At 51.0% G+C, this 27,631-nt stretch overlaps 1 protein-coding gene across 2 annotated transcripts in view; it reads right to left on the reverse strand.

Moving 5' to 3' along the window:
- Positions 1 to 21,532: 21,532 nt before the first annotated feature.
- Positions 21,533 to 27,631, reverse strand: part of KCTD16 (potassium channel tetramerization domain containing 16) — a 76,497-nt gene continuing 70,398 nt past the window's right edge. For both annotated transcript variants that reach the window (XM_074603715.1, XM_074603714.1), the window contains exon 3: positions 21,533 to 22,120. In XM_074603715.1, coding sequence (XP_074459816.1) covers positions 21,669 to 22,120 — 452 coding nt within the window. In that variant the 3' untranslated portion in view covers positions 21,533 to 21,668. The remainder of the gene's footprint in view (positions 22,121 to 27,631) is intronic.

Genomic DNA, 27,631 nt, shown 5'->3' on the forward strand with positions numbered 1-27,631 from the left:
TGTTCTGATGAGGTTTTGGATGAATAGTGGAATGACTTAAATATGGAGCAGAGAAATGCATACAGGTTTATGCATAATCTTAAATTCATAACCAGTAGTGCTAACTCGAGGAATCTGATTTTATGCAGAAGAGGTAATTATTAATTAATGATCTGGGCCGATTTATCACGAGGGCCAACTTAATGAAGGGACAAGATGCGACAGAAAACAAACCTGCGTGTGAAATAGCACTAATGAAGACCCACGCATTGTTTAGCCGGTTCTCGTTCCATCACTGCAAAGGAAAACTCTATAAATATTTTATAAACACACCAGTCTAGCCATGTAATGCCAAATTGCACCAATAAATTTATTTATCCAGAAGTTATTTACTAATTTCTTACAGCTGCATCATTTACAAAGGAGGACACTGATCATTTGTCTATCTAAGAGACAAAAAGGCTAAGTTTTCCCTCCCCATATGGTAGTGGTGGTTTCCACGAAGAGTCCCAAATTGCAAAGCCCACTCTGTCCCGTTCTCCTTCGGTTGGCCCGACAGGGAGCCAGAGCCCGTGGAGGCAGCTCGGGATGGGCACGGCAGCCAAGGTTCCCCAGCTGCAGGCCAGGCTCCCTGTCGGAGGGGCTATTCTGCTCTCCCACACCTCAAACATTCCTTGAGGTCCCGAGGAAGATGCCCCAGTCCCGGCTGGTTGCCAAGGTGGGAAGGGAGCGGAGGCAATGCTGGAGTCTCCTGCTCCCCTTGGGAGCACTGAGCACTGTTCCAAAAATATTTGATGAGGCACTTTATTGACCCGCTGCAGATGAGGGAAAACAGAGCATCAGATTCCTATATGATCTTTATATGTTTATTTTGGAGATGTGTCATGTAAGTGGACTGTATGTAAAATATGAGCCCGTGTCAGACGGAGTTGCATCTTGAGCTCCAAGTGACAAACCACTCGAGCTGCAGGAGCTGTCACGGTGTACGAAGTTGCCAGGAACAATCAATGAAATTATAGCCTTGTACTACGTGGTTGTTTATCCACTATTATGGAAATAAGGTACCATCAAAACTGTTGAAAAAACTTGAGGGTTTCAGTATGCACAATTTGGGGATGTGACAGCAACATTTAATCATGTTCTTCTGACAGGTTCTGTTTAAAAAAAAAAAATAAATCACAAACTTCTACTGTTGTTGCCTGCATAGAGCTAAAACGATAACAATTAATGTTATTTGTCAGCTGTTACTCAAGAACAAATTTGGAAAATTGTATAGTGTCTCCAAAAGCTGAAATCCCCAGAGTGGTGCACGTAACATAACAAACAGAAGGATGCTCGTTATTGGTGTGGCTTCTAGCAAGCAAAAGTGCCCATCAGGTAAGTAATGCTCCTGGATTTCAGGGGAAGCTTTACGTGAAAGCGCAGCGCGGTGAGAAGGGGCGCAGCGCGGGGCTCCGGGCTGGGCTGCGCGGCGCCGGCTCCTCTCGGCTCAGGAGTTCTCATTTAATGGAGAAAAAAAACATTCGTCTAATCCCCCTTGATTATCTTTTGCGCTCTAGAGCTATGTGGAAATATTTAACTTCCATCTGAAAACACATAAGGAAAGTTAATTTAATATATCATTTAAAGAACAGATCATTTTACACTCAGAACTCTCTGCTGTTAATAAGGCATTAAGAGCTTAGTTTCAGGCTTGAGCTCGGATCTGGGAGAGAAGAGGCATTCCCGGCCTCCAGGCTCAGGCCTGGGGAATCTCTCAGTTACAACTTGTTAGTATTCTTAGGAAATAATATTAATTTAATAAGTACATTTTCAAAAGCAATGCAGAAAAAGCATTTTGCCCCCAAATTGCAGTCACACCAAGCTGTGTCCTACGTTTTTTTGAGATGCTTTGCTTTTCTTATTTATTTCCCAGATTTTACAAGTCAAAAGGTCTTTACTATGGCCTTCGTGAGGAGGTATGACTTAAACCTAAATTGCTGTTGTAGGAATTTTAAATATTTTTTTAAAAAGTTTCATACAGATTAGCTTTATACCATTGTTTTTGCGATCTGTCATACCGGCAGATACTGTACTGAACATTTTTGTCTACTTCTGAAGATAGTATCAATCACCTCTATTCTTGACAAGCCCTAAGGAGAAGAACATTTATCAGTATCTATTAGAACAGCCTAAAAAAAATTCTAGAAATGACGTTTTATAGAGAGAGTATGAATTCTCTCTATGGTTGGAAAATAGCAGAAGCTTGATGCTTTCCCTCAGAAATTCTGTGCTGCCTCCCTATATAGCTGCTGTCATCACAGCATCCACACAGCTCACCACTCTTATTTTAGGACATCCTTTTTATATGTTTTCACGTCAATCCCATGGGGGAAGATTCCAAAACGGGAAAGCAGGAGGCCAGACCCGATTCAGCTGGCACAAAACCTACCCCAAGCACTGAGCCTACAATTTTCTGTTGGCTTCAGCCCCTAAATCCCCAAAGCCAAACGTTAAGCAACACCTGATGCAGGGACTTGAGGGGTTTGTGTCCAGCGGAGTGTAATTCCCACTGAGGTGCCTCCCGCTGTAGCAAGGCAGACGGCTTTCTCCAGATTTGCCTTTCTCCTAATATCTCCAATATTTGTCCAGGGCTCTTCCTCGCCATCGCCCTCGCTGCCCATCGCAGCAACAGCTCCGCTGCCATGATCTCTCCGGGTAGGGAAGGGCTGAGGGCGCATGGGCTGTGGGTCCCATGGCGCAGGTGGGGTTGGGGGGTCCTGGTGCTACACTGGGGCCCCAGATCCTCTCTCTGGGGCAGCAGCCGCCCGGGGAGGTCCTGCGTTTTGTGGTGGCACCAGGGGATGCGGGTCTCTGTGTGTTTTTTTTCCCCAATATAGCACGATAAAGGCCAACAACAATCAATGGTTTCCCTTTTGCTTCTCTGTCAGAGCAGGGTGAGCGCTGAGCCCCCCAGCCCTGCACCCTGTTGTGCTGGGTCCACCTTCTCAGCACCAACAAACCAAGCACGAGGGTTCCTGCCTGGGCACGGTGGCTACAGGAAAGCTGCGGAGGGACTTTTTACAAGGGCATGTAGTGATAGGACAAGGGGTGATGGCTTCAAACTGCAAGAGGGGAGATTTAGGTGAGATCTCAAGAAGAAATTGTTTGCTGTGAGGGTGGTGAGCCCTTGGCCCAGGTTGCCCAGAGAAGCTGTGGCTGCCCCATCCCTGGAGGTGTTCAAGGCCAGGTTGGACGGGGCTTGGAGCAACCTGGTGTCGTGGGAGGTGTCCCTGCCCAGGGCAGGGGGCTTGGATCTAGATGATCTTTAACGTCCCTTCCAACCTGAACCGTTCTATGATTCCATGATTCTATATTCTGCCCTTTGACGTGAGCACAGGTACGGGCACGCTTTCTTTCCAGCAGACACAGTATTTGCCCAAGAACTGTCCAGAACTTTATATGCTTAAATTTGACACCACATACATTTAGCTATAATAGTAAAATCAGTGGGACCATTAAAGTAGATTATGCACTAATAATTATGCAAATATTCCTTCAGTGAAACTATAAAAATCTCATGAAGATTTAGCACATGGCTATTACAAGGAGAGAAATATGTGGAAAATTAAAATGAAGATCATTAACTTTAAGGAGTTAGGGGAATTTTTTTGCTATCATTTAAATACATGATTTGGGATGCCTTTGCAGGTTTAACCTGGAGGAGATGATTAGTTGTAACAGTGCTAAAATACAACCACAGGATGAAAATTTGGTCTGCCCGGAGAAATGATGGCTGGAAAACAGAGCTCACCTGTTTTGTCCTTTTAGAAAGAACTCAAATGCAGTACTAGGGCATTTATAAAAAGCAGAATAACATTTATATTCCTATCAGGTAGATCTAAAGGGAATATCCATTTTCCTGTTTCAGGGCATAGATTAGTGGTTGGAAGAAATTACAAAGGGGTTTGACCGCTTTCCCCCTCCAATGCCCTTGTTTCCAGCTCTGGCTGGAAGAGCGGGAGACTGGCCGTGGCTCTGGGTGCAGAGCAAACAGGTCACTTGCTGCCCCATGAGCCACAACAGCTTGGTGTTTCACCACGGGGGATGTTACAAAATGCTGTAATAGTTGACAAAGAGACCGCCCAAAGCAGCAAATTCTGTTTCATTTGTTGAAGCTGGGTTCAGCATCCAGGTCCCGACAGAACACTTAGTGCTCGATTAACTGTACACACACGGGAGCCACTGGAAGGGGAGATTCCATCGTGAGAGGCGAGGCTTCAAGGCTGATGGCTCTATCCTGATGGAAAAAAAAAAAAAAAGTTGTTTGGTTGGTTTTTTTGTTATGCTGAAGCTTGTGTATGTTGAAGTCAGAACCCTAAAGTGCAGTTTGCGGTTGCCGCTGGGGTGGTAGCCAGGGCTGGTCCGGCTTCTGCCCGCCCACCTCAGTGCCAGAGAAGGGACCCCGCGGGGCTCTCGGGAAAGGTGCCGGGAGGTACAAGCAACGCGCTGCTTCTCCGGGGTGTTTGGCTGGCCGCTTAGTCCAAGGAGCGCAGGAGGAAAGGTGAGGATGCTACGGATGCAGCTGAATGCATCACTAAAAGTCTTAAGCAGATGAAAATCTGTCACTTCTCTCCGCATCAGGCCTCTGTAGTCTGGGGTACGCAACCGCAGCAACAACTCCATGGTACTCGGGGGAAGCGGAGAGGAAAATGTTCTTGCTTGTATTTTACTTGCTAGGGACGCATATTGTACAGCTGCAATTAAACTGCCAGCCTTCAGCACTGCATTATTAGCTGGATTTATTTCTTATCCACAGTGCTGGAAAAATAAACATGCTTGTGAGTCGGAGATAAGTATTAATACCACAATGCAACGCAGGGCATAACAAGCAGCAGCAGAGGTAAAGAGTTGAAGAATATTTTATGTTCAGTGCAGCTTGCCCCAGATGTAAATGAAGGTATTAGACATGACATGAAGATGTGAGTGATTAAAAATATATGAAGTCATGAGGGAAGATCTTCCTTTGTGTCGGCTAAGAGCTGCAAAAATGTCCGAAGAGGCTGGTGCAGACTGGAATGATTTCTGTAGCTAACTAGATCAATATATTAGATTTGTGGACAGCTTAAAGAGCAAATTGTAATGTAGTGACAAAAGCAGCAGCAGTGCCGTGGGGGGTGATTCAGGTGAGAAGAACAATCCGAAGGAGGACACGCAGCTGGAGGGAAAGCGGAGACGTTGGGGCAGCGGGAAAAGTGTGGCTGAAGGTGTCCGGACTTCGGCATTTTAGGCAGCTACAGCTTGTTGCCACTGTAGTCAGGGACAGGTTTCCATTAAACAACAATTTTATCATGAAAGAAGAGAGGGCTGTTGAGTTTGGGGTTTTTCTGGGGGGCATTTTTTTGATTCTGTTTTGTTTTTCCTGTTGGTTTTTGGTTTGGGGTTTTTTGTTTTGGTTTTTGTTTGGATTTTCTTCTACAGCTCCGGACAGCAGTGGCAACTCAAGGATAACCTCACAGGGGTTGTGGGACCCGCTGTGCGAGGTTTCATTGCCCAAAGCAATGTCAGCGGGATACCACGTCTCTCCCCCAAGGGCTGCCGGCACTCTGGAGACGCAGGCGGGTCCCTGGTTTTGGGAGTGAGTTTATTTCGGTCCCCGTTCTCCCGAGCTGGAGGTTTCCCGGCGTCGGGGGCTGCTCCCAGCCCGCTCCTCTCCTCCACCTCAGCCGTAGCATCCCGGCGCTGAGCCAGCAGGGGCAGCTTGGCCGAGCTGCTGTGCTTGGTACGTGTTGGCACGGAGAGGGTCCCCCACTCACCGAAACGTGCGCGAGTCGCGGGACCGCGTACGGCTCTCGGCACTGGGAACCAGCAGCTGCTCTCGTGGCCGGTCCTCTGGGTTAAAGGGATGGGCGGACACATCCAGGCTAATGCTGCTGTTAATTGAGGGATTATTAGAACAGAGACATATTTTTAATCCTTCTATTACTGCCTGTGCGGGCATTGACCTTCACTGTCACCCGTCCCAGGTTGTACGTCACAGTCGAAGCGTGTAATTCAGCAGCCCGGCAGCCGGACGGCATTAAGTGCTGGCAATCACGCTCGCACTCTCAGTATTACCAAGCTGCAGCCTTGCCTGCGTCCTCGGCATTCGTTATCGGTTTGCCTAAAGCCATGCTATTTCAGGCCACGCGCTCTTCAGCTCTCACAGGTTTAGATTGGATTAATTCATTAATGCAGAAGGCCAGGGAGAGATCGGTGGCAAGAGGAAAAATCATGTTTCTCTCTCAGCTGGCACGTGGTTATCCCAGCCACGCAGCACGGGTTGTCCGAGCTCTTTTTACACCTATTTCACCGTCAAGATCACAACGTAAGTAAAATTCTGTGGTTGTTGACAGTGTTCGCAATAAGACAGAGAGTATTTTATAGCGAAGGAAGGAAGGGAATAAGATGTAACAGTCCTAATGAATAATTACAAATAGATCAAGACCACTTCTTTCAGGCTAATGGTGAAAATAAAAGCTCACAGCTACATGAGTAGCACCGTTTATTTCAGCACTGGTAATATCACCAAACTCCATAATATTCCCAATAAATTATGTTAAAATTACACATATTAGACGTCTTTATTGGAGTTTAAAAAATAATTAGAGTAGCTTAATAACAACGTCAGAGAGATCACAGAGAAAGCAGAAATTCCATGTTCGAGAGGTGCCTGCGAGCGGCTGCAGCCGTTCGGATGCCCTGGACGGGGCTGTGCCACGGCGGGCGCCTGCTTGAACGCGGGGGTCACTGCCTGGGACTGACCAAAAGTGCGGGATTTATCTTTGGAGGAACAGCCGAGGCCGTGGCTGCCGCCACCAGCGCGTACGGCCCATTGCACACTCGGAGCCCGTTATCTGTTACTGCTCGTCTGCTGTTGGAGCTTATCTTCGCTTTATATCAACTCATAAAGAGGGAGTAAGGGGAGGGGGGAGCAAAGTTAATGATGTTGTTAGCGTCGGACGAGCTGCCATAACCCCGGCTCGGCGCAGAGGGGTTGCGGTGTTGGGTCGGCCCCGTCTCTCCTCTCCATCGCTCCCGCCGACGGCGCCAGGGCAGTGGCAGAGCCCAGCTGGGGACGGAGGGTCCCGCCGCCCCCGTCCCTCCCCTCCCCGCCGGGGAAGCTGCCCACACCTCTCTCCGTGACAGCTCTTCTCCCCTGGAGAGCTCGGACCTCCCTGAGTCACTGTTTCATCAGCACAACGCCCTCGATACCCCGTGCTCGGACCTCCGGGATTCAGGGTTACAGAGGAGGGTGGGACGGCAGGGCGAACGCAGCAATAGCCCCTCGCGCTATGTTCCGCAGCTCGGCAAACCCATATGCTAGAATGTGCTAAATAATTTTTGACAGTCCAGCACTGTCTAAAGCTGGAAGAGCTCTGTAAACACTTCCCAGGTGGTTCAAGCGGTTAAATCCCGAGCAGAGTTTCTTCCTGCATCCTTTCTGCTCCCCCAGCTCCATTTCATGGGTAAATGGACATGGGCAGGAATCACAGGTAGTGGCTTCCCGGTACCGCCAGCACTAAATCTCAAAATCGGGGAATGTTTTGCTTCAGTAAAGACTAAATAAAATCTGATAAAGGGGCTTAGATTTGGCAGCCCGGCACAGCACAGGCACACCTGACTGGGAATTCGCTAAGACGAGATGGTTTTAGTACCTCTTGGCTGCTGTTTGCTGTGATCTCTGGGGCAAAATAATCCTAATAGCTGCGCCTCACTTTCCCCTCCCATAAAATGGGCATAATAATAAAAATACATCTGGAAAGATGCAAAATTAGTGCCGCAGAGAGGATGTTTATAGAATTAATGTTTTTAGTGATTTTTAGTGAGTCTCTGATGAAACCATTTTTCTCAAGCTTTTCTTTGGGAGGCAGCTAATTTACATGCAGTTAAATTGCTTCAAGTTTTGTTTGGCTTGCTGTGCTTTAAAAATCCTGAGCATTTTGGGATAATTTGTCAGCCATTAGTGATATTTTTGTCCTCACAGTCCTGCTTCGTGACTCAGGGTTGCACCAGCAGCCCCGTGGCGGAGCAGGACGCGTTCACAGCCGGCGACGAGCGCGCGGCTCCTCGTCCCGCGAAGCTCAGTGGACCTTTTCTCGTTAGTTTAAAATGGGCGTAGGAGCAGGTTTTTACGGTAACGCCACCAACCGCTTAGCAGTTCAGCTGCCCGTGCTCCACCACTGTGGGGGGTTTGCAGGGCAGGGTTTGTAATTTAATTTTTATGTTTCAGATGGGGAAGAAAAAAACAGTGTTTGGAGCAGGCCCCGAGCTGAATAATGCTGAGATGGAGCTACCAGGGTCTTTCTGCTGATGGTGGCCTGCACCCTCACCGGCAGCAGGAGAGGGCCCAGGGTGAAAAAGAGCACAGCAAGTCTCAGGTACTCCGTGCTTCCACCTCTGCCTCCGCTACCGACTCCCCACTTGGCTTTAAGCAAGTGATTTGGACCAAAGGGGCCCTGCTCCGGGTGCCCAGCACAGCACACCTGAAGCCGGAGGGGCCCTGACCTCTTGGAGGGGTCGGTGGGGATAAATGTGACCCGCGTCAAGCTGTGGTGCTCCAGAGAGAGTGGTGACATCCTCACCCAGCGCCCGCTGTGCTTGGCAGGGTGTTCGCTGCAATAACTGGGTTTCAGAGGGATGCATTGCTATTCCGTGTCCGTCCTAGGTAGTGTTTAAGAAATAAATCTCAGAGTTCATATAGGCATCAGTGCTCATTAACTGCGTGGGTCAGAGGATATGAGGTGCCCTCTGACAGTACTTTCCTTCAGATAAAAAAATACTTAAAAAAAAAAGTAATCCCATTTACTTTGAGTTTGTCGTGGCTTTGCCTTCCAGCCACAATGTTCTTGAAGGCTTGGCTGGTGCCCCCCAGCTGGGCTGCACAAGGGGCTGTTTCAAGCTCACTGGTGGCTCCAAACACATCATTTGCCACCGAAGATGTGTGTGGGAATTATTGTTTCTACACTGAGTGTAGAGCTGAGAAGAAAATGCGTGTTGGATGCAATGCTGCAAGGGTCTCCTGGAGTCGCCCTCTCGAGAGCAGTTTACAAAAGCCGGGTATCAATCAGCTCGCAGATAAACTGCCCTCTTGGTTCCCGGCTAAATGAGTTTTGTCCTTCTCTTTGGAAGACCATGGCTTCAATGTTTGACAACATGGCGCAAATAATACACGGATTCCACAGTTAAATCTGTGCCAAGCGATTCATGGGAGCAAGATGAATAGTTTTGGTGTCATTCACAAAGGTCTTGGCCCTGAGACACCCCTCGGGCCAAGGGGAAGCTCCTCTCCTCTTACACCGCTCTCCACGGCTCTCCCGTAGCCCAGCCTCTGGCTCCTCCAGCTGAGGGGCTGCTCTCATCTCCCACTTATTATTTCTGATCCTGGTTTGCTCCCCATTTTGTAGTCCTCCACCTCGCATCTCCCTAAACGAATTTGCCTTTCCTCTGCCAAGCTCCCTCCCTCCAACACAACAAGCCAGGCTGGGAGATGCCTCCGGAGGTCATCTGGTCCAGCCTCCCGCTCACGGCAGATGAATTTCCCCTCCGGTTTCGCACTCGCCTCCACGAACATCTGAGCTGCCGCTTTGTCATTCTCCTCCCAGCAATACAAATATTGCTCTCAGCGACCAGGTGCCAGAAGTTGGGCTGTTCTTTAACATATACAGAGTTCTCTCTCAGGTTCAGAATGGACTTGTTTGAAATCACACTTAGGTCCTGCGTCCCCTAATTTGGAGGGACCAAATTGCAAATTCCAGGTATATTTTTCCTTTGTCAAAATTCTGGTAAGATGATGGAGTTTCACCCTCTTGTATTGTCGTGATTAAACAAGGAATGGGTGGATGAAGTAGGCAGTATTTTTCATGGCTGCTCTAAAAATGAGTGTGAAGTCGCTTTGAGATCTAGAGTCGGCTTTGGTTTGTAATCAGCACCCTTGAACCCAATCCCTGTGCCTCCCCAGATATGGAAATACTTTTGTTCAGATGTACATTTCTAATCTACATTTTTGATTTTTTAAATTCTCTTTTATTATTATTTCTTACGTGAAAAAGAATGTCTGGTTTGTCTTGAAATTCAACTTCTGTATTGTATCTTTGATCTAGGAGTGGGATATAGACTGATCGCGGCAGAGACAATGTGTGCTGTCAGGAATAAAAAGGGAGTATCCCAGAGCCCTCACTGGACAAAGAGCCTCCTCCTTCCCTGCAGCTCCCTGTGCCGGGGGTGGAAGAGGGACCAGGGAAGACACACAGGGATGATCACAAGGCATCTTCGTGGCTTCGATGCAGAATGCGTTATGTATCCCATGGGCTTGTGTCTGGCCAGGTAATTCAGCTGCTTAATAGTACATGTTCCACAAATGGCTTTGAAAAGATTGTCTCCCAAAATTTTAGTCTAAACTGTCTGATGAAGTGCTCACCAGAACAGCAGTGGTTCCATGCGGAATCCACGAGGACTAACCACGGTGTCACCCACAGCCGAGGACGGGGTCCCCTGTGGTCACCCCAAAGGGAGGGTGTGAGGCTGGGGGGAGACGGAGGGACGTGCAGCTCCTCCTGGGACGGGGACCGTCCCCTCTCCATGGGCACGTGCACGCGAGTGGCTTGGTCCAGGTCACACAGACGATGCCAAATGCCTTTTTTGTCTTTGGTTGATTTTTATTTATCAATAAAACAATACTACAAAACATGGGAAACATCTGCATTAAATACAGATCTGCTGTTACTTTGCCAGTTTTTAACCTGCTGTATTTACAGAGTTCTCCCCAACAGACTTGGGCAGAGGAGCCCGAGGGGTGGTCGCTGCCAGTTGGGGGACGGGCAGCGCCAGCTCCTGGGCGCTCCGCAGCGGCAACGGGAGCGAAAAGTCGAGCAAGAAGCGCGTACCTGCTGCTTTGTGCTCTCGCATGAGACAATCTCCTTGTCTCAGTTCCCTGCAGTAGGTTTCCTCTGTGCCCTGCCCTCGGCACCGCGCGGAGAGGCGGCTGCTGCGAGCTGGAGGGTGCCCAGGTCTGCGTCCCCAGCGCCGCCGTCCCACCCGAGCCCTGCCTGACAGTGGGAGGGATCTTCCTTCTCCACCGGGTACCACCGAGCTGCTCATTTGCTCTGGTTTTGGGGCACAGTAATAATTTATTCCCGTTTCTCTGAAGCCCATGGATGACTCGCAGGGTCCACACCTCACCCTGCCTGAACATCGCGTCTTGCGGGAACGGCTGAGACGAGCGAGCAGGAAGGGTGACACAGGTACCACCGGCACCTTTCCCACCCCAGACCTTCTCCTCCCTGTACTGAGTGCTGGGACAGCTTGTCCTTTGCGGGGGTTACATCAGTGGAGAGGTGTCCTCTCCTCTGACAAGGGTTTGAAGAAGGGATGAGTTCGGGCCATTCTTCCCACCAGCACTTACCTGGGTACAGCAACAGCCCCTGCAGGGACAGGGCAAGCCCAGGCCTGGGCTGGTGCTGCTCGCGCTGGTCGCAGGACAGAACGACTGTAACCCAGCCAGCGAGAAAAAGAAATATACATACATATATTCCTCTATTTAAGCTCCTTTAATTATATAGTTGTAAGGCAGATTAAAATTATATTCTGATGTCACCTGGTAGCAAAAGGAATCTCGCCTACTTTCCATGCACATCATACAGTGCTGCGCAGGGAAGGCAATTAAATCCTCGGTAATTATCGTACAGGTAGTCTAACCTGAACATCCGCTGCTCTTTCACACCTGCCCTGACATGAAAAGAAGACAAGGCGGTACTCAGAAGTGCTAGGAATAGCAAAATTCAGCTCTCTGCCCTAGAAAACCTGTGGGAAGCTGCAGAGCGGGGCCCCTGCGGGGAGCAGACCAGGCACCGCCACCCCAGCGCCCTCGGGTGCTGCCGACGTGTCTCCTCCTTCGCGAGGGGAAGGTCCGAGGGGGGAGAGCGAGCCCAGCCGGGGCACCGGGAGGTGTCGGGAGCCTGGGCTGAGTCCTGACCAACGCCCCCAACTGCATCCTCTGCACCCTCCCCCCTGCGGGAATTTGTCTTCACCCCAGCGGTCGGTAAAGAAGAACAAAGTTGGGTGGTTGTTTTTCTTTTTTCTCTCCACATGAAAGGGAATGAGGACAATAATATATTCCGTAAAAGTTTAGCTTTTCTTCAGATTTATTACGCGGGAGCTGGCCAGAGCCTTGCCAATTGGCACTTGGCTGAGCAGCACAGTGTGCGCTGGGCGCCGTCGCCTCGCACCTCGTACCCGAGGCCTGCGGCCACCACACCGCTGGAGCTGAGGCACGTTCAGAGCGCTCGGCTTCTCAAGGACTACCCCCGCCATCGCCTAAGACATAGTGAGGTATTATCGTAATTAAATAAAGTTGAAAGGAGCACAAGAGCAGGAACGGCGCTACTGCTCCGCTTGCGGTCTCTTGAGCCACCAAAGGAAAGCAAATCATTTTTACACAGCAAAATCCAATCTTAAATTGATTTCTTTCATTTTGCCTTTATTTGTCTGCCCGGGCAACGGAAATAGTCTAGGAGATCTAACTGCACCTCCCAAAAACTCAGGAGGTCTTAAAGGACTTTTTTCCTGGGACAAACGTGAATGTTCATCCTCGGGTGCCTCAGAGGGGACGCGCTGCCACCTGAGAGCCACCTCTGCCAGGTGTCCGCGTCCCCCACACCCTACCCACAGCACGGCTTAAATCAGCACGTGCCAACAAGAAGAGCCGCTTAAAAGATTTTCAGCAAATTACGCTGTTTTGAAAAAGCCACGGTGTGTTACGAAGGCAAACAGATGTTGGAAGAAGCGGGGTTGTCGTTTCATTAACAGACGCTGAGGTTGGTGAGCAGCGGCTGCGCTCGCCGGGGCTCGCACCCAGCCCCCCCCCGGGGTCACTGCCGCGGTGCTGAGGCAGGGGGCCGGGACGGGGAACAGATTATGAGATTAGTCAGGGAATCTCTGGGAACTGAGATTACTGGGAATGAGATTACTCAGGAATGCACGGCGAGTCTGGGAAACAGGCCTGGATGGAAAAAAAAAAAAATATGTGTGGAAGGGCGACATGGCAAAATGTGCAAAAATGCACATATTGCCATTCTAAAAGTGACGACTTTCAACTTTTGTTCTCAGAAGGTCTTACTTTTCCATTCAAAACTGACCTAATTCAAACAAAAAAAAGAGCAAAAATGAGTGTAATAAATCATTATTAATTTCTTCTTTGTTTGAAGTGAAACATTTCTTTCATTTCAGGTTAGACAAAATTATATTTGTCGTTTCACATTTAAAAAAAAAAAAAGGAAAGAAAAACTTCAATTTTTTTCTTTATTCCAAACTGTCATTTAAAAAATAATAATTGGTCAGTAATGTCAAAATCCATTAGTCACAAAGATCTCGTCCACACACAAGTGCAGCAGCTCCACACCCAGCTGTTTGCAGTTACTGGTTCGTTACCGGCACCGAACACCTACAATAACTTAAATATATACCATTAGGATAAAAAAGCCAGCGCAGAGAGGTAACCTGCGACATTTCCGATAAAAAGCTGGCGACAGCAGCATCGCTACCGGTTCTATTCGCATGAAGAGGACACGCTGCCCTGTGAACTGGTGTTCGTGGTCCCCGCCGGGCTGCAGTGCCCGGGCTGGCCCTGGCCCCTCCAGCCCCAGAGGGGACGATGCTGCTGCTCACACGAGCAGCCCGCGGGGGGCCCCGGGCCCCCAGTGCCACCCGGCAGAAACTGGGTTACAGACCAGTGGGGTTGTTTAGAAACAGCAGCAGAACCGGCTCCTCATTCCATCCTTGCCCTCTCTGCCCACCCCCTTGGCTCCGGACGAGGGGTCACTAAGGTGGGAGAAGCTCACCCCAGAGCTGTGGCGGCAGTTCAGGGACCACAAGGGCCCCCGCCACGGGCTCTGTAGGCGTTGGCCGGCTGCCACCAGATGCAGGAGGCGGGTGTCTCCTGCAGAGTCACCTGCTGGGGATGGGAAGGGCGTTATTCCCCTGGCCGGCGGTCCTTCCTGCGCCGGCCGTTTGCAGGCTGCGCCGGGGCGAGCGGTGCAGCAGGCTGTGGCTGCCGTGCGGCGAGCATCGCCCCAAGCCGTCTGAGGAGATGTAACTCCCAGAAACGCTGTGCCTTCCATATGCTTGTGCAGACACTGCAACATCCAAATCCCTGCTCTGGTGAAGCACCATATGTGGGGAGCTCTGCAAAGACGGGGTCTGTCACCTTCTCCCAGGAAGGGGCCACTGGAAAGGGTTTCCTCTGAAGAACGTCCAAGTACCACAGATTAAAAATAATAATTAAAAAAAAAAAATCATCCCAGGATGCTCAGCCCCACAAGTGAGCGATTGCCTGGTTCTCTGGCTCTTTCAGACGCCGCCTGCCTGCAGCGATGCCTCCCGATTCGCGTGGTGCCGGTGTGTGCGCGGCTGGCAGAGCGATGGGAGGCACCGAGCCCTGATTACCCCCCGACAGCTGTGCCGAAGGGAAGGAGATACGTCAATAAACCCAAATGATGAGTCTGTCATTCCAAGAGCAGCGCTGCTGGGGGGAGGGTTGCGAACGGCCCCCTCCCGCCCCCGCAGCCCTGCTCTCTCTCGCTCTCTCTCGGCCGCAGCTACTGGAGGAACCTAAAGCTTTGGTGGCTGGAAACCATCTGCCGACCCTGGGACCTGCCTGGGATGGACGAGGTGGGGACCAGCGCCAGGAAAGGCCACAGCTCTCTGTCCAGAAGAGATATCCTGCCTTTCCCTCTGTATCCTTCTCCTCCTGCCATGCTCTGCCTTTTCTCCATTGGTAACTCGGCCACAGGCTGTACTGAAGGCGTTCCTCACCAAGGCATCTTTAAAATGACAGAGGATAAAAGTATTTCAAAGTATTCTTGGCAATACTCTAGCAGGTAACCCCTGATGCAATGATGGCTCGTCCAGAAGTATTGCTGCTGGTGACAGTACTTTCAAATCATGGCATCAGAAAAATCTCTGTTCAAGACAGGGAGGCAGGAGAATCTCACCCTGCGACCACTGAACTATTATTTCCAGCCCGACCCAGACATAAATGAGGAAAAACCCAACCCCACCACCTTCAAGGGAGAATAATCCCCAGCCTGGAGGGAAGCGGTTAAGATGAACCGATGCTAAATCACAGCGGCAGGGAAAGCATGTGTGCATCTATCTATAGATTTCTCTGTGTGTGTATATATATATATATATCTGACAGTTGAAGGATACCAACTTATTTATTCTTGTCTGTGCTCTTACAGTGTATATGCACTGATTTATTTGAATGGCAAGACACAAATTAGCTGCAGTTTTCAGCCGCCCAATGCCACAACACCGATAGCTGTACTTTTCACCAGCGTATTGTATGACACCTAACCCGCACACGGAAACGATTAATATGGAGTGGCTCCCTGCATTTATCATCATCCTAAACAAAAGGTCATCTCTTCCGCCAGCAGTGACGCCGGAGCAGAAGGCAATACAACACCTTCACTTACCGCCTCCGAGCCTCTATAAATAGCCATTTTTTAGCAGTTGGCCCACAGCGACCTGGCAGGTGCCGTTGCGTGAATGACTCCACGCAGGTCACAGCTGTGACTTGTTTGGTTTTTTCCAAGATGTCTCGCTTTCTTTCGTAGTGTTAATTGTACCAGGGAAATACAGCAGGCTAAAAGCTACATGATCTTTTTTTTTTTTTTTTTACATACCACAGTAGAAACAGTTACCGAGTTATATTTGTCAGAGTCACAGTAGTTGATGCATATTTGCTATTCACAGACTGCAGAATATTGCCAATAACCTCACTGGTGGGGACTGACAACACGGAGATACATGCATTCATGTGAGACCATAATCAATGATGTCTATACTGTATTAAGCACATTCATTTTTTTTTAAACACCTTCCAGTAAAATCGATTCCTTTAAATTTGTAGTTAAAACTTTTTTTTTTTTTTCCACAATTACGCACAAAATAACCTGTAAACAATTTGACATTACACTTATGTACAAGTGAACCACGTTGGAAAGTAGAGAGGTAATTCAGTGGGTGCCACTTAATCTACATCAATGTGCAACAGCCTGACTCAGCCTCAGCGAAGTCATTAAGTGCTTGTATGAGGTCCGAAAATGTACCATGAGCAAGGCCCCGAGTAGAGCGCGACATCACCAGACACCCCCCCCTCTAAATCCTGTGTTGGCCGGGAAAGCACTGCGCTCGCAGCACTGGCTCCTCCACCGCGGCTGCGTCTCCATCAACCGAAACGCCGGCGCGGGCCGCGTCCTGCCAACAGGGGAAGGGGCCATTCCGCCCCCCCCACAGCCCAGCGCCCGCTGCCGGGGCAGCACGGCCCGAGGGGACGCGCAGGGACGTCGGGGATCGCACACCCCCCCACACTGAAGTCCAACAATTCTCGTTCAACCAGCTGGGCCCTGCCGACCTTCTGCCTCACCTTGGTAAGTTTTGTCTGTTCAATTCTGAATTCTGCTTTTTCGTGTTTGCTTTATCATTGCTATAGTTTAAAATCTGTAATATCATACTTATAAACGGATTTATTTTTTTTTTTAGCTAAGTGATATCGATGCCAAGAAAAATAAAGAATGTCTTTTTATAATATAAATAATTTAAAAGTGCTTTTTTTGTTCTTTTACTATTAATCTACAAAACCCCGTTGGGGCATAAACTATCCATAAGACTGGACAATTATTTTGTACCATGATATACATGGGGCCGTATGCATAAAGTACTCTGGAAGTCAAGTCCACGTGCAGACTCGCAGTGGTGGAAAGGGCTTCAGGGCAGGGTGAGAAGTTGGAAAGTTTCCTCCAGCCTTTGTCGGGCCAGGAGAGGGGTGTGAGATACGGCTGAAGGTCGTGGTTACATTGTGGTCATTGCCAATGAAAATCAACCTTGTTTTCTCATTTTTCTTGTCCCTGCTTACTGCAGGAGGGTTGGACTAGATGACCTTTATAGGTCCCTTCCAACCCAACACATTCTATGATTCTCCTTCAGCCCACAGCTTTGCAAATAAAATTAATACATGGACTCACATAAGCAGAATTAAAACCCCAAAACATGTTCTCCAGAGTGCTGTGACACCTCTCTACAGTGTACACAGATGATTTAGGGAAAAAATAAAATTATTTGGTTCCCATGGGTCTATGTAAACCCATGTGTTCTCCCTTTGCCCCCGCCCGCCCCGGCCCTGATGCTGTGAGTCCTGCTCAGGCGTCTGTCTAGAGGGTTTGGGCGGGTAACAAAGCCCTTGGAAAAACTGGTGTTTCTGACTGGGAAAGGCGTCTGCAGGCGCGGGGCGCCCAGGGCAGCGGGGATGTGCGTGGCCATCATGGGAGATGAGCCCAGATGAGCCAAGCCCAGGCGCCAGCAGCGCTCGCGGCCAGGACAGTGCCCGTGGCACCATGTGGCCATGGGGACAGCAGCGTCACCCACCCGCAGGGCACTCATCCCGCCGTGCCCTTGTGCGGGGGTGTGGGTGCCTACTTGCTCCTCCAGCCCGGCGTCCTACACAAAGCTTAAGCAAGACGACGGAACAGCCCACGATAATTAGAGCCTGGCTATGCAAGACCATCACCAGACAGCCAGGCCTGTCCACCACGCACACAAGCGATGAACACTGCGAGCAATGTAAGTGGATGTGAATTTTATTACAGCTTAACGGTCTTCTCTCTCCTCACTGACGAGAGTGCCCATTTTTCTTGAGAAAAGCTGTGTTGGTAGAGTCTCAGCCCCACTGAAGTCAATGTAATTTTTCAAATTAGTTTCAATAGAACTTATATTCGGTATTTGTTATGCGTGGAAAGTAGCTCAAAGCCCAGTTTGCTCCCCAGATACTTTAGAAAGAATAAGGTACTCTGTTAGCTGAGTTTCATTTTGGCTTGCTACTGATTAAGTGACCAAAAATGTCCTAGGGATAGACACGGCTTCTTTCACTGAAACAAAGCAGAATTGAGATGAATATTTTTAGAGCTCAAAACCCAGCTACCTTTTTAGACAACTCTGTTATTCCAATTTCATTTTCCCCCACCGCATTGCATCCGTCTCCCCCCTCGCCTCATTCCAGTGGAGAGCCGTGGGGACTGCAGCCCCCACCCCAAGCAGCACCGGGGGGAGCCCGGCAGGAAGAAGGTGCCCGATGCGCCAAGCACCGACCGCATCCCCTGCGTCTGCCAAGCTGAGGGCTCGGGTCAAGGTACCGCTTTGGCACCCGCCTATTGCAGGAACTTCTCCTGCACCTTCTAACAGAGAGCGGTGCCGCATCCCGCAGACGGAGGAGAACAACCTCGCTAAAAAGGTGTAAGTCTATGCCCTTCATCCCAAGGTGCATGTATGTATCTAGCTAGCTATATATGTGTATATGTACTTGGATATATGTCTATATGTCTAGGTATGTGTGCATGACAGTATTTTTTATGTACGTGTACATGACACTATTTTTGGGAAGAGATCTTCCAGAGTTAATACATCACCCTCCTGTGCTAAGAAAAACCCCCATGTCCATGCCCGTTGGCGGAGGACACCACCAGCAGGAGAAGGTTTGGTTGCTCTTTCCTGACGCGCTGCCGCCCACATGGGAACTGCAGGGCCATGGCGGAGCAGCGTTTTTAATTTCCCCGGTGCCTGTCTCTACCCGGCCACGGTTTCTCCACACCATTGCTTGGTGTCCCCATCCTCTGCCCACCCCCAGCCCCAGCGGCACAGCTAGCTCCAGGGTCTTGTGCCTGGTGGTGGCCCTTTGGCCGCTGATGGTGGCTGAACAAGGTGCCCAAAGTGTGGCTCTTTGGTGGGGTGGGGTTCTTGCCATGGGGTATTGGCGGTCCGGAGAAAAGCAGTGAGGCAGGGAGGGAGAGAAGGGGACCTCTGAGCAGCAGTAATGGATGCATAGAGGTCCCCTTCTCATCCCTGGAGGTGTCCAAGGCCTGGTTGGACGGGGCTTGGAGCAAGCTGGTCTAGAGGGAGATGTCCCTGCCCATGGCAGGGGGGTTGGAACTAGATGATCTTTAAGGTCCCTTCCAACCCAAACCACTCTATGATTCCATGATTCTATGCTGCGCAGCATCCAGCATTTTGGGTATCCCCCCATTGGGGAGGGCTGCAGCAGAGGCCACTCCACCTCCAGCCCATCAGTCTGAACAGCAAAAAGCCCCGAAGCACAGCCCCCAACGCCCTTGTACACCAAACCACCCTGTAAAACGACTGCAACACGAAGTTAGATCAGAACCGAGTCCCTGCAGGAAGGCAGCAGAAGGTGCATCCGGACACACCGACACACGGGTGTGCACCCACACGCCGGGCGCCTGCCCCCCTCCCGCTCCCCCCCAAACAGCACAGGAGTTGTGTTTCCTGGCAGGTTTGGTCTGCCTGTGATTAGTGAAGTTTAAGACCTTTATTTCTGTAGCACTGGAAAGTAATAACCATTTCATCTAAAACTGAAGACATGAAGGCCACATAAATCAAGCCCATTCGGGCGCATTTCATTTGGTCTAATTTTTCTACAGTTATTAATCATCGTGCAATCCTGAACGTCAGTCTGGGAACACACACACGAACACACACACACACACACATATCCAGCGCCTCTTCCTCCGCTCTGTCACACATTTTATAGCCCAAATATTTTTGATATTAAAAAGAGACAGGGAATGATCTGGAGTGGTGGAAAGGACAAGGTTTTAGCTGCGGTTTTCTGCCAAGGAAAAGGGATGACCCATCCCAAAGTGCGTACTCAGCTGGGAATTCCCAGGGAGAGCCCTGTCTGTTCCCCAGTTTTGTTTGCTTAGTGCCAGAGTGGGGGGGAAAGATGCAGGAAATGGTGAGTAGGAAAAGAAAAATTTTCTAAATTAACCAACAAATAACTAAGAGCAGCCAAATCTGTGGATCTTGTGCAAAACATTGTTTTCCATGTGAAAACGTGCCTTTTGAGCAGGTAAGGGGAGGGCTGCACAACTACCACGCCTGAGCTCGAGGGTGAGAGAACGTCTTCAAACCCAAATTGGTTCCAGAGCCTGATCCCAAGAAGTGCTGAGTTTTCTCACCAAGCCCAGCATCTCCCAGGTCAGACCCTCTGTTTCACTGTCCTCACTCCACATAGCACCCTAACTAACTCACGCGTAAAACCTCAGCAGAGATGATGCCAAGCGGCCGCATCCAAGCCCTGTTCTCCAAAGACTGGGAGATGTATTGCTGGGAGGGTGTTTCCCCCTCCCCACAGCCAGCTCGTGCTTATTGATCACTCTGGACAGGTATTGCTTCCTTTTTTGCTGGTAAAATTTGCATCCTCGTCAATAAACACCCGCGTAACATCTGCAGCAGAGCGATGGGTACGAATGCCTGCCCGCGTGCTCCTGCAGACCTTGTAGTTCTTCTGGCAGAACAGAAACGCCAGAGCCGGGTGTGTGGGCGCAACGGAGCCCCGCAAGCACAGAGACACCGCCCCGCTGAAACCGCGTGAACGTCAACAGAAATAATCCGCGCATGCCTGACACCACCTCCCATGGCAGTCTCTGCAATCAAAGAGGGGAAAAGAAGCCCTGGAACCTGCAGGATGCTAAAGAAGTCAGGATCAAAGCGCTTTGTGTTACCAGCACTATCATTTCCCATATCATTTTTATATAGACATATATATATGTGTGTGTGTGTATGTATGTGTGTGTGTATATATATATATGTATATATAATCTCCTCCTTGAGCCTGCAGGAACCCGCCATCCTCACCCTCACCGCCACTTGACACCACAACCACCACACTCGGCCCCGGCAGAATTCCTACAGCTTTCCAACTGGGATCATCACGCGTTTAACCCACTGGCAGTGGAGAGCCTCAAGAAACACAAGAGGCGTGGGGAGGACACAGGGGGAACAAGATCATCAAAAACCAAACGGGATCTTTTGCTGAGGGCAACAAAGACCCACACACCGCTCCCTGCTCTCCACGGAAATGCATTTGCAGTGTCTGGGAGGCGGGGTGGGGGGGAAAGAGAGGGAGAGGGAGCAGGAGAGAGACAGCGAGATGGGGCTTCTGCTGTGCAGCCCTCAAAGACCTGAAGAAGAAATGGAACATCCACAGACTGCTAAAAAATGCTCTTTTCTGAGAAAGTGCAGTTATAAGGAGAGAGCCAGAAAATCTTTAAGCAATATATATTGATATATATATACATATATATATACACAGAGATATATATACACACATATATATATATATGCACATATATATACATACACATGCTTAAGGTAAACTGTCATGGCATAGCTTGTTTCTTTGAGCTGGGTACATCCCTCCAAACAAACGCACGACGCGGAGAACGCAGACGGCATGCACCCACAGCCCCCCGCCGCTGCCTGCCCGCGGGCCGTGTCCCCCCCCACGGCGCCCACGGCAGCCACACGCGGGCATCTCCTGCTGTCGGCATGGTTGTGCCCTTAAGGTATTCATTCAGCTTGTGTGAGACTCGGAGTTTACAAAGAAAAGCATTTGTCATTGTGCTTCCACGACTGGAAAAATATCGTTACCCTATGACTATAAATGTTAAGGTGAAATAGGCAAATTAGGCAGTACTATAGAGATGCGGTTTGTTTTTTTTGTGACCTAACAAATAATTATTACTGGGAATTATTTTCGTATCACTTAGAATCTTGCCCTAGTGGTAATAAGGTCATGTGCTTTCCCCACCCTGTGCCTATAGGTGGTACTTCCGCAGCAGTTCCGATTGCCAGGGATGTTTCCTTTCTGGAAACCTGTCTGGGATTTTGATTTTGAGGAAATCCTGGATACATTTTTCTAGCTCCTCCTCGATGGAGAGCTTCTCCTTCACCGCTTTTTTCTTGCTGGAGTTGGACTCCCGGGAGCCGGAGGTGAGAGTCCGGAGCAGGTCGCTCTTCCTCCGGATCTCGGACTGCTGCAGCAGCTGCACCGGCCCCTTCTTGGCCGGCCGGTCCAGAGTCTGTATGTTGGGCTGGCGGGTGACGGGGCCGCAGATGACGGTCTCCTGGGGGGAGCTGGCCTCCGACTGGCTGTCGCAGCTGGACGTGGACAACTCGTTGCACGACGTGCCGCTCTCCCCCTCCTTGTCGCCTTTGCCATTCTTGCAGCAGCAGTCGCAGTGGGATGAGGACCACCGGGAGGGCTCACCTGCAAGAGGAACAGAGAGCGCCCCGGGGTTACCGACAGCTCCAAACCCGCGCCCACAGACAGCCCGATCGCCCACCGCCGGGCTCACCGCTGCCCGCCGAGACCCCGGGGGACCTCTCCTGAACGTCACCACAAACTGCCAGCAAAACCTCCACCCGCTCTGGAGGGGGGCTGATTCCCACTGACTTTGGAGCTGCGTCACCTGCTCCACTTGCGCGTGTTGCTCAGGTCCCCTGAGAGGTCCAATGCGCGTCTGAAAGTTTTCTGAGATCCTCCTCAGTCACAGGAGGATCCAGTCAGGGGCTTACCCAGCGCGAGCAGACATCGTCCCAGAACACTAACTGCTTTTCAGGTTGCAATGATTTGCTGCTGCCTCCACCCACCAGCCCAAGCCCTGAGCAGATCACACGGGGCTCTTTCTCTTTAAAAGAAAATCCCCATGAAGTCCACAGAAATTTTGCCCGAGGAACAACAAAGAAAAACCAGAAAGAGGGCTTCAGATTTTGTCATTCCTGATCCATCCCTCCAAGTTTTACCTGTATGTGGGGTTCCTTTGAAGCCAATAAACTCACAGCTGTGAGCAGAGGTTACGGGGCCAAGGCCATGGGTTCAAAACAGACACAGAAAAGATTAATTTTTGGCTGCCAGAGGAAGGCAGGACACCGGCAAAGCCGCCCCTTCCCAGCCCAGCCACTGTCTCCGCAAAACATGAGGCATCCCACAGCTCATTCCAGCACTGATCTTCCCACAGTTTGTCTTCAATAAAGGCAGGGCTGGACAGGAGGGAAGAAAGCCCGTTCGCATAGGAAGGGTACGGCTTCACTGGTTTGTGAAGCCGTCGGGCTGGTCTCGCCTGGGAACGCCAGGCTGCTTCAACGCCATCGAACCCTCCCAGCCTCATCGTCCTTCTGCCTTGAAAAGGGCAGTATCGAATGCGGTGTTAAATCCACCCAAACTCATTTTTTCCCCGTTTGCCATGTTCAGGTTACAACCAAAGACCCGTGGATTCTGCAAGGATCATCTTCGCACCGTTACACACAACTGCAGAGCCCTGCCCCTCGTTAGCGACTGCACATAACGAACCAGGGCAGGCAGACGCCCTGCCACGGGCTCTGCCCTGGAGCAGACCAGTGTCAGCCACGTGGCACGGGCCGGCGGCTCTCCTGCGTGGATCAGGTGAGGTTTTGTCCCTGCTGGGGGGGGACGGGGACAGGCAGGCTGCTGCCAGCCGTCATGGTCCCATCGGGGCAGCTATGCAGGGCCGCTGCTGGCACCGCAGTGGGAAGTGCCACTGCGGGAAGGGAGCGGCAGAAGAAAGTGTGGAAAAAGCAAATACGCAGATCCTTGGCACAGGCAGCTGGCACCGGTCTTTTGCCAGACGGTCCAGGTAAGTGCTGGCAGCCACAGAGACACTCAGCGTTGGGGGTTTCGGTCCGGTCCCAGCACGGGGAGTGCACGGGGCTGCGGGAGGCCGGCAGCCAGGGGCCAGCACCCCTGCGGGACACTACCGCGGGACACACGGACACCCTGCTCTAGAAATCACAGGCTTTCCCAACGGCATGAAACAGAACAAAACAAAACAAGATGTTCCTCGTGTCTAAACAAAGCGTTCAGACAGTAGTGCTCCCACTGCTCAGAAAAATGTTTGTTATTCTCAGTCTGTAATCATCACAGTCTTTTTACTTTCACTGGATTAAATATAACTATTCGTTCTTTTTCAAAGTAACAAATCAAACCAGTAATGACGATCCAGGTGATCATTGGCTATTTCTGCCAATAAACATCTCTCCCGCGAAAAATGAAAGGATCTATATGGCCCGCTATAGAATGCGGAACTAAGTGCCAGAGGGTGCCCGGCTCCCCAGCCCCCAGGGAAGAGCGTTTGGGAAGTTCCCTCTCCCGTTATTGACGGCTATAGCACCCCTGATTTTTCCAGACATCTTTTCTTCTCCGTGGTTTGCTAGCGCAGCCGGCTCTGGCCGTCAGATGGTGCAGCCAGAGCCACCAGCCCCCGCCGTGGTGGGGACCGTGCCACCCGTGTCCCCCCGCCTGCCCACAGGCTGACCCCATGGGCTACTTGCCCCATGCCCGCGGTAGCCTCCCCTGCACCAGTGCTTGGTCATGACAAGAGAGAGGCTTTTGGGAAACACGCTCCTTCATCTGCATAACCCATCGGGATGGGAACCCCTGAATAGTACTTAATTTATTTCCTCATTCACGTAGCACATGGCTGGAATTTTTCTCTTTCAGCTGGAGACCTGCCCAAATGCAACCATCCGTGACAAAGGGGAAGAGCTGGCATCGATAACAACTGTTCCCTGACCAAACCACGGCAATAATCATGGATTTAAATGTCATTTGGAAGCATCCATCTTCCCACTAAAATGCAATTCTCATTTCCAACTCATGCAGCTTGGTAACATTATCCAGAGCAAAAAAAAGCGTAATTTAGCTCAGCAACTTCGGACCAGCAGCACAGCCCCTGGTCTCGTCTCCCCCATGAGAAGGGACCTCGGCCGGTATCGCCCCACGGCCGGTATTGCCCCATGGCGCTTACGGCATTTCTGAGAGCGGTGCGGGGGCAGGAGAAGGGGCTGGGGAGGGGAACGGCGTGGGCAGAGTCGCAGCGTTGTCCCCACGGGTGCCACAGTGGTGACGGGCCGCGCGTGGTGCTGGGAGCGCGGTGGCACCGGCAGCTCCGCAGGGAGGGCGGGGAGGCTGGTGGGGAATCCCATCCTCGCAACAGGGTCCAAGTGACCATTTGCTGCCATCGCTCCAGAAACAGGCCCCCAGCAAAAAAAAAAATGGGGAAAAAAAAAAGAAAAAGGAAAAAAAGGAAAATCATAGAACGGTTTGGGTTGGAAGGGACCTTAAAGCCCATCCAGTGCCACCCCCTGCCCTGGGCAGGGACACTTCCCACCACACCAGGTTGCTCAAAAACATTGCGGCCAGCTTCAAAGCCCCAAAGCCATGGGAGCAAATGCTGGAGGACTCGGGGTTGCAAGCGCACGGCAGCAAATTGTTAAAAAGCTGCACCGCTGACAGTCACTGCCCTGCTCTCCCATTGCTCCAAGAGCTTGGCTTTGGCAAAGGCGTTATATACTGAGCCTTTGTAAAACCCCGTGCTTCTGAAAGGCACACCCACGAGCAGCTCCTCATTGCAGTTGACATTACAGCTCGGCGAGGTTGTCCTGCCTTGCAGCTCCTGCAACGAGGGGCTGCTCCGGAGCCTCTGCCCTTCCCGGACAGAGAACATTCATTCCAGCAAGTGACCGCAGCGCCTGAAAGGCAAAAATCAATCGGGTGTAAGGGAAGCAGTGAGGGTGTTTCTGGCCGGCCCTGAGGAAACAGAGAGGTGCTGGGAGGGGAGATCTTCCTCCCAGTCTCTCGTGGCTGGCGGCTCCCGCTCTCCTTCCCAGCCTTTGCTCTGCACTTGCCTGGAATTACTTTTTCTCTTCTCACCTGCAAACTCAGTCATTTTCCCCATGCTTCTTGGGTGCATTTAAGGGTGACAGTGAATCCTAACAGAGGAAATACATCCGAGGCCACCACTGTTGCCACCAGCTCCTTCAGGACGTGTTCTCCCGCTCCAGATGCCCGGCTCCCTTCTCGGCACGGCCCCGAGGACTGTGGTGGGGACACTCGCCCACTCCCACGCCGGCACGACGCGCTCCCCCTGCCTTTGCTGCGTCCCCTCCCCACCCTGAACCCAATGGAAGCTGGAAACTGGTGAAAAATGAGTTGAGAGGGAAAAGGTCTCTGCTGAGGTCAGTTCCCATTAGCGCACCGGGCATTCTCCTCCCACATCCTACCGCTGGCTCTCAGTGGGCAGGTGTCAGTGTCTCCCTAACAGTTTCTGAGCAAATTCATAGGGACACTCAGTGAAAGCCTATCCACATCCCATAGCCACGAAACCCAAATCAAAGGGCTGTGCTTGCCCAGCCAAGGAATGAAACTCCAACAGGCGCCTGAAATGCCCAAACAGCCCGGACACTGAACATCACGCACCAAACATCGGACCCCAAACGTCGGACCACTGCAGCAGTGCAGGACATTGCCACAAGCACCTAAGCAAACCTGAGCTAATGTTCAGCATGCTCAGGTCGCAGACACCTCCTCCCAGCTGTAACTTCATAGCTGTGGGGAAGAAGAAGGGGTCCAGCCCCCCATGCCCCAGCCAGAGGGAGCGGACCCTGCTCGGGGATGGCCACACGGGCAGGGGGACCCACCAGCTGCCATCAGGCACATCTAGAGTATATACTTCATTACCACAAAACAAGCTTTTTATAAGTTAATTAAGACCTGATAGATGCTAATTTCACTTAATGAATATTCACCAACGATGGGCATACTGCGGGTGAGCCGGGAGGCAGAAATTCATCTAGTCATGAGGCTGAACAGCCAAACCCGGCGCGATGCGGGTGCTGGGAACAGCCGCGGGGTCGGGAGAGGTTCCCTGGGCACAGACCTCCCACCGGCACCAGTGTCCAGCGAGCGGGGCCGGGTGGCCTCCCAGGAGCGGGGCCAGGCAGGAGCGCTGGCAGCCAGCAGCGGGCGCGGGGGACGCGGAGCATCCCACGGCGGATGCGGGCGCAGATCTCCAAACACCCCGGGGAAGCGAGAGCCCGGCTGAGCCGCTGCCGCAGCGCAAAGCGGCCAGTTGCGTTCTGCAACCTCACCAACCGCTCCACGCCCCAAAGAAGGGGCCAAGGTGAACAGAGTTCTTTTGGATAAATACATTTTTGACACCTTTAATTGGTGGGGAAGTCTGTATGGGCAGTTAAACACACTCGCAAGCCCCCGGGCCAGCCTGACTGCCAGCCTTCCTGACACCCCGCACTCGCTGGCCGCAGCCCAGCACACGCAGGCAGAGCCCCGGCACCTGACACGTCCTTTTCCTTGTAGCTACGGAATCAGCTTAAGTTTTATGCCGAAGAGACCTTGATATAATCATTACAAGAACAACATACCAGGCCAGCCAGAGCAGTACGTTAAGAAAAGCTAGAGAGAGAGGGAAAGCTATGGAGAAAATTGGATTGCCCTTTAGCATTTAATGAAGTAGGGGGGAAAACTAATTTTCATGAGGCTATCTTCAGATACTGGAGGAAGAAAAGAAAAAAAAAAAAAAGAAAGGTTCCAGTATTAAGTAATAATACATGAAAAATACATCTGTGCCAACCAGGATCAAAGTAATTACCATGCTAGGAAGCTGGCTCTGTTAGTTAAACCGGCACTGTAAAATTATCAGATCTCAAGTCAAGCAAGCTGAGCTCCGCTGTGTTGCAGGTGCACAGCGAGAAGTGCGGGCGTAGCTGCATCACTCACTGCATTGCAAACCCCCTTTGCCTAATTTCGACACGGTCAGGCACGGGCTGTGAAAACCACGGCTTCTGCCACCACCTCGGCAGCAGGGGATGGCAGGGCATCCCAGAGGAAGACTGTCAAAGCCCAAATCTCCAGGCAGGTACCAGCCACAGGAACGCGCCAGCTCAGGGAGCTCATAGAAGGGTA

Source organism: Larus michahellis, chromosome 11 (assembly GCF_964199755.1).
Source record: "Larus michahellis chromosome 11, bLarMic1.1, whole genome shotgun sequence".
NCBI lineage: Eukaryota > Metazoa > Chordata > Aves > Charadriiformes > Laridae > Larus > Larus michahellis.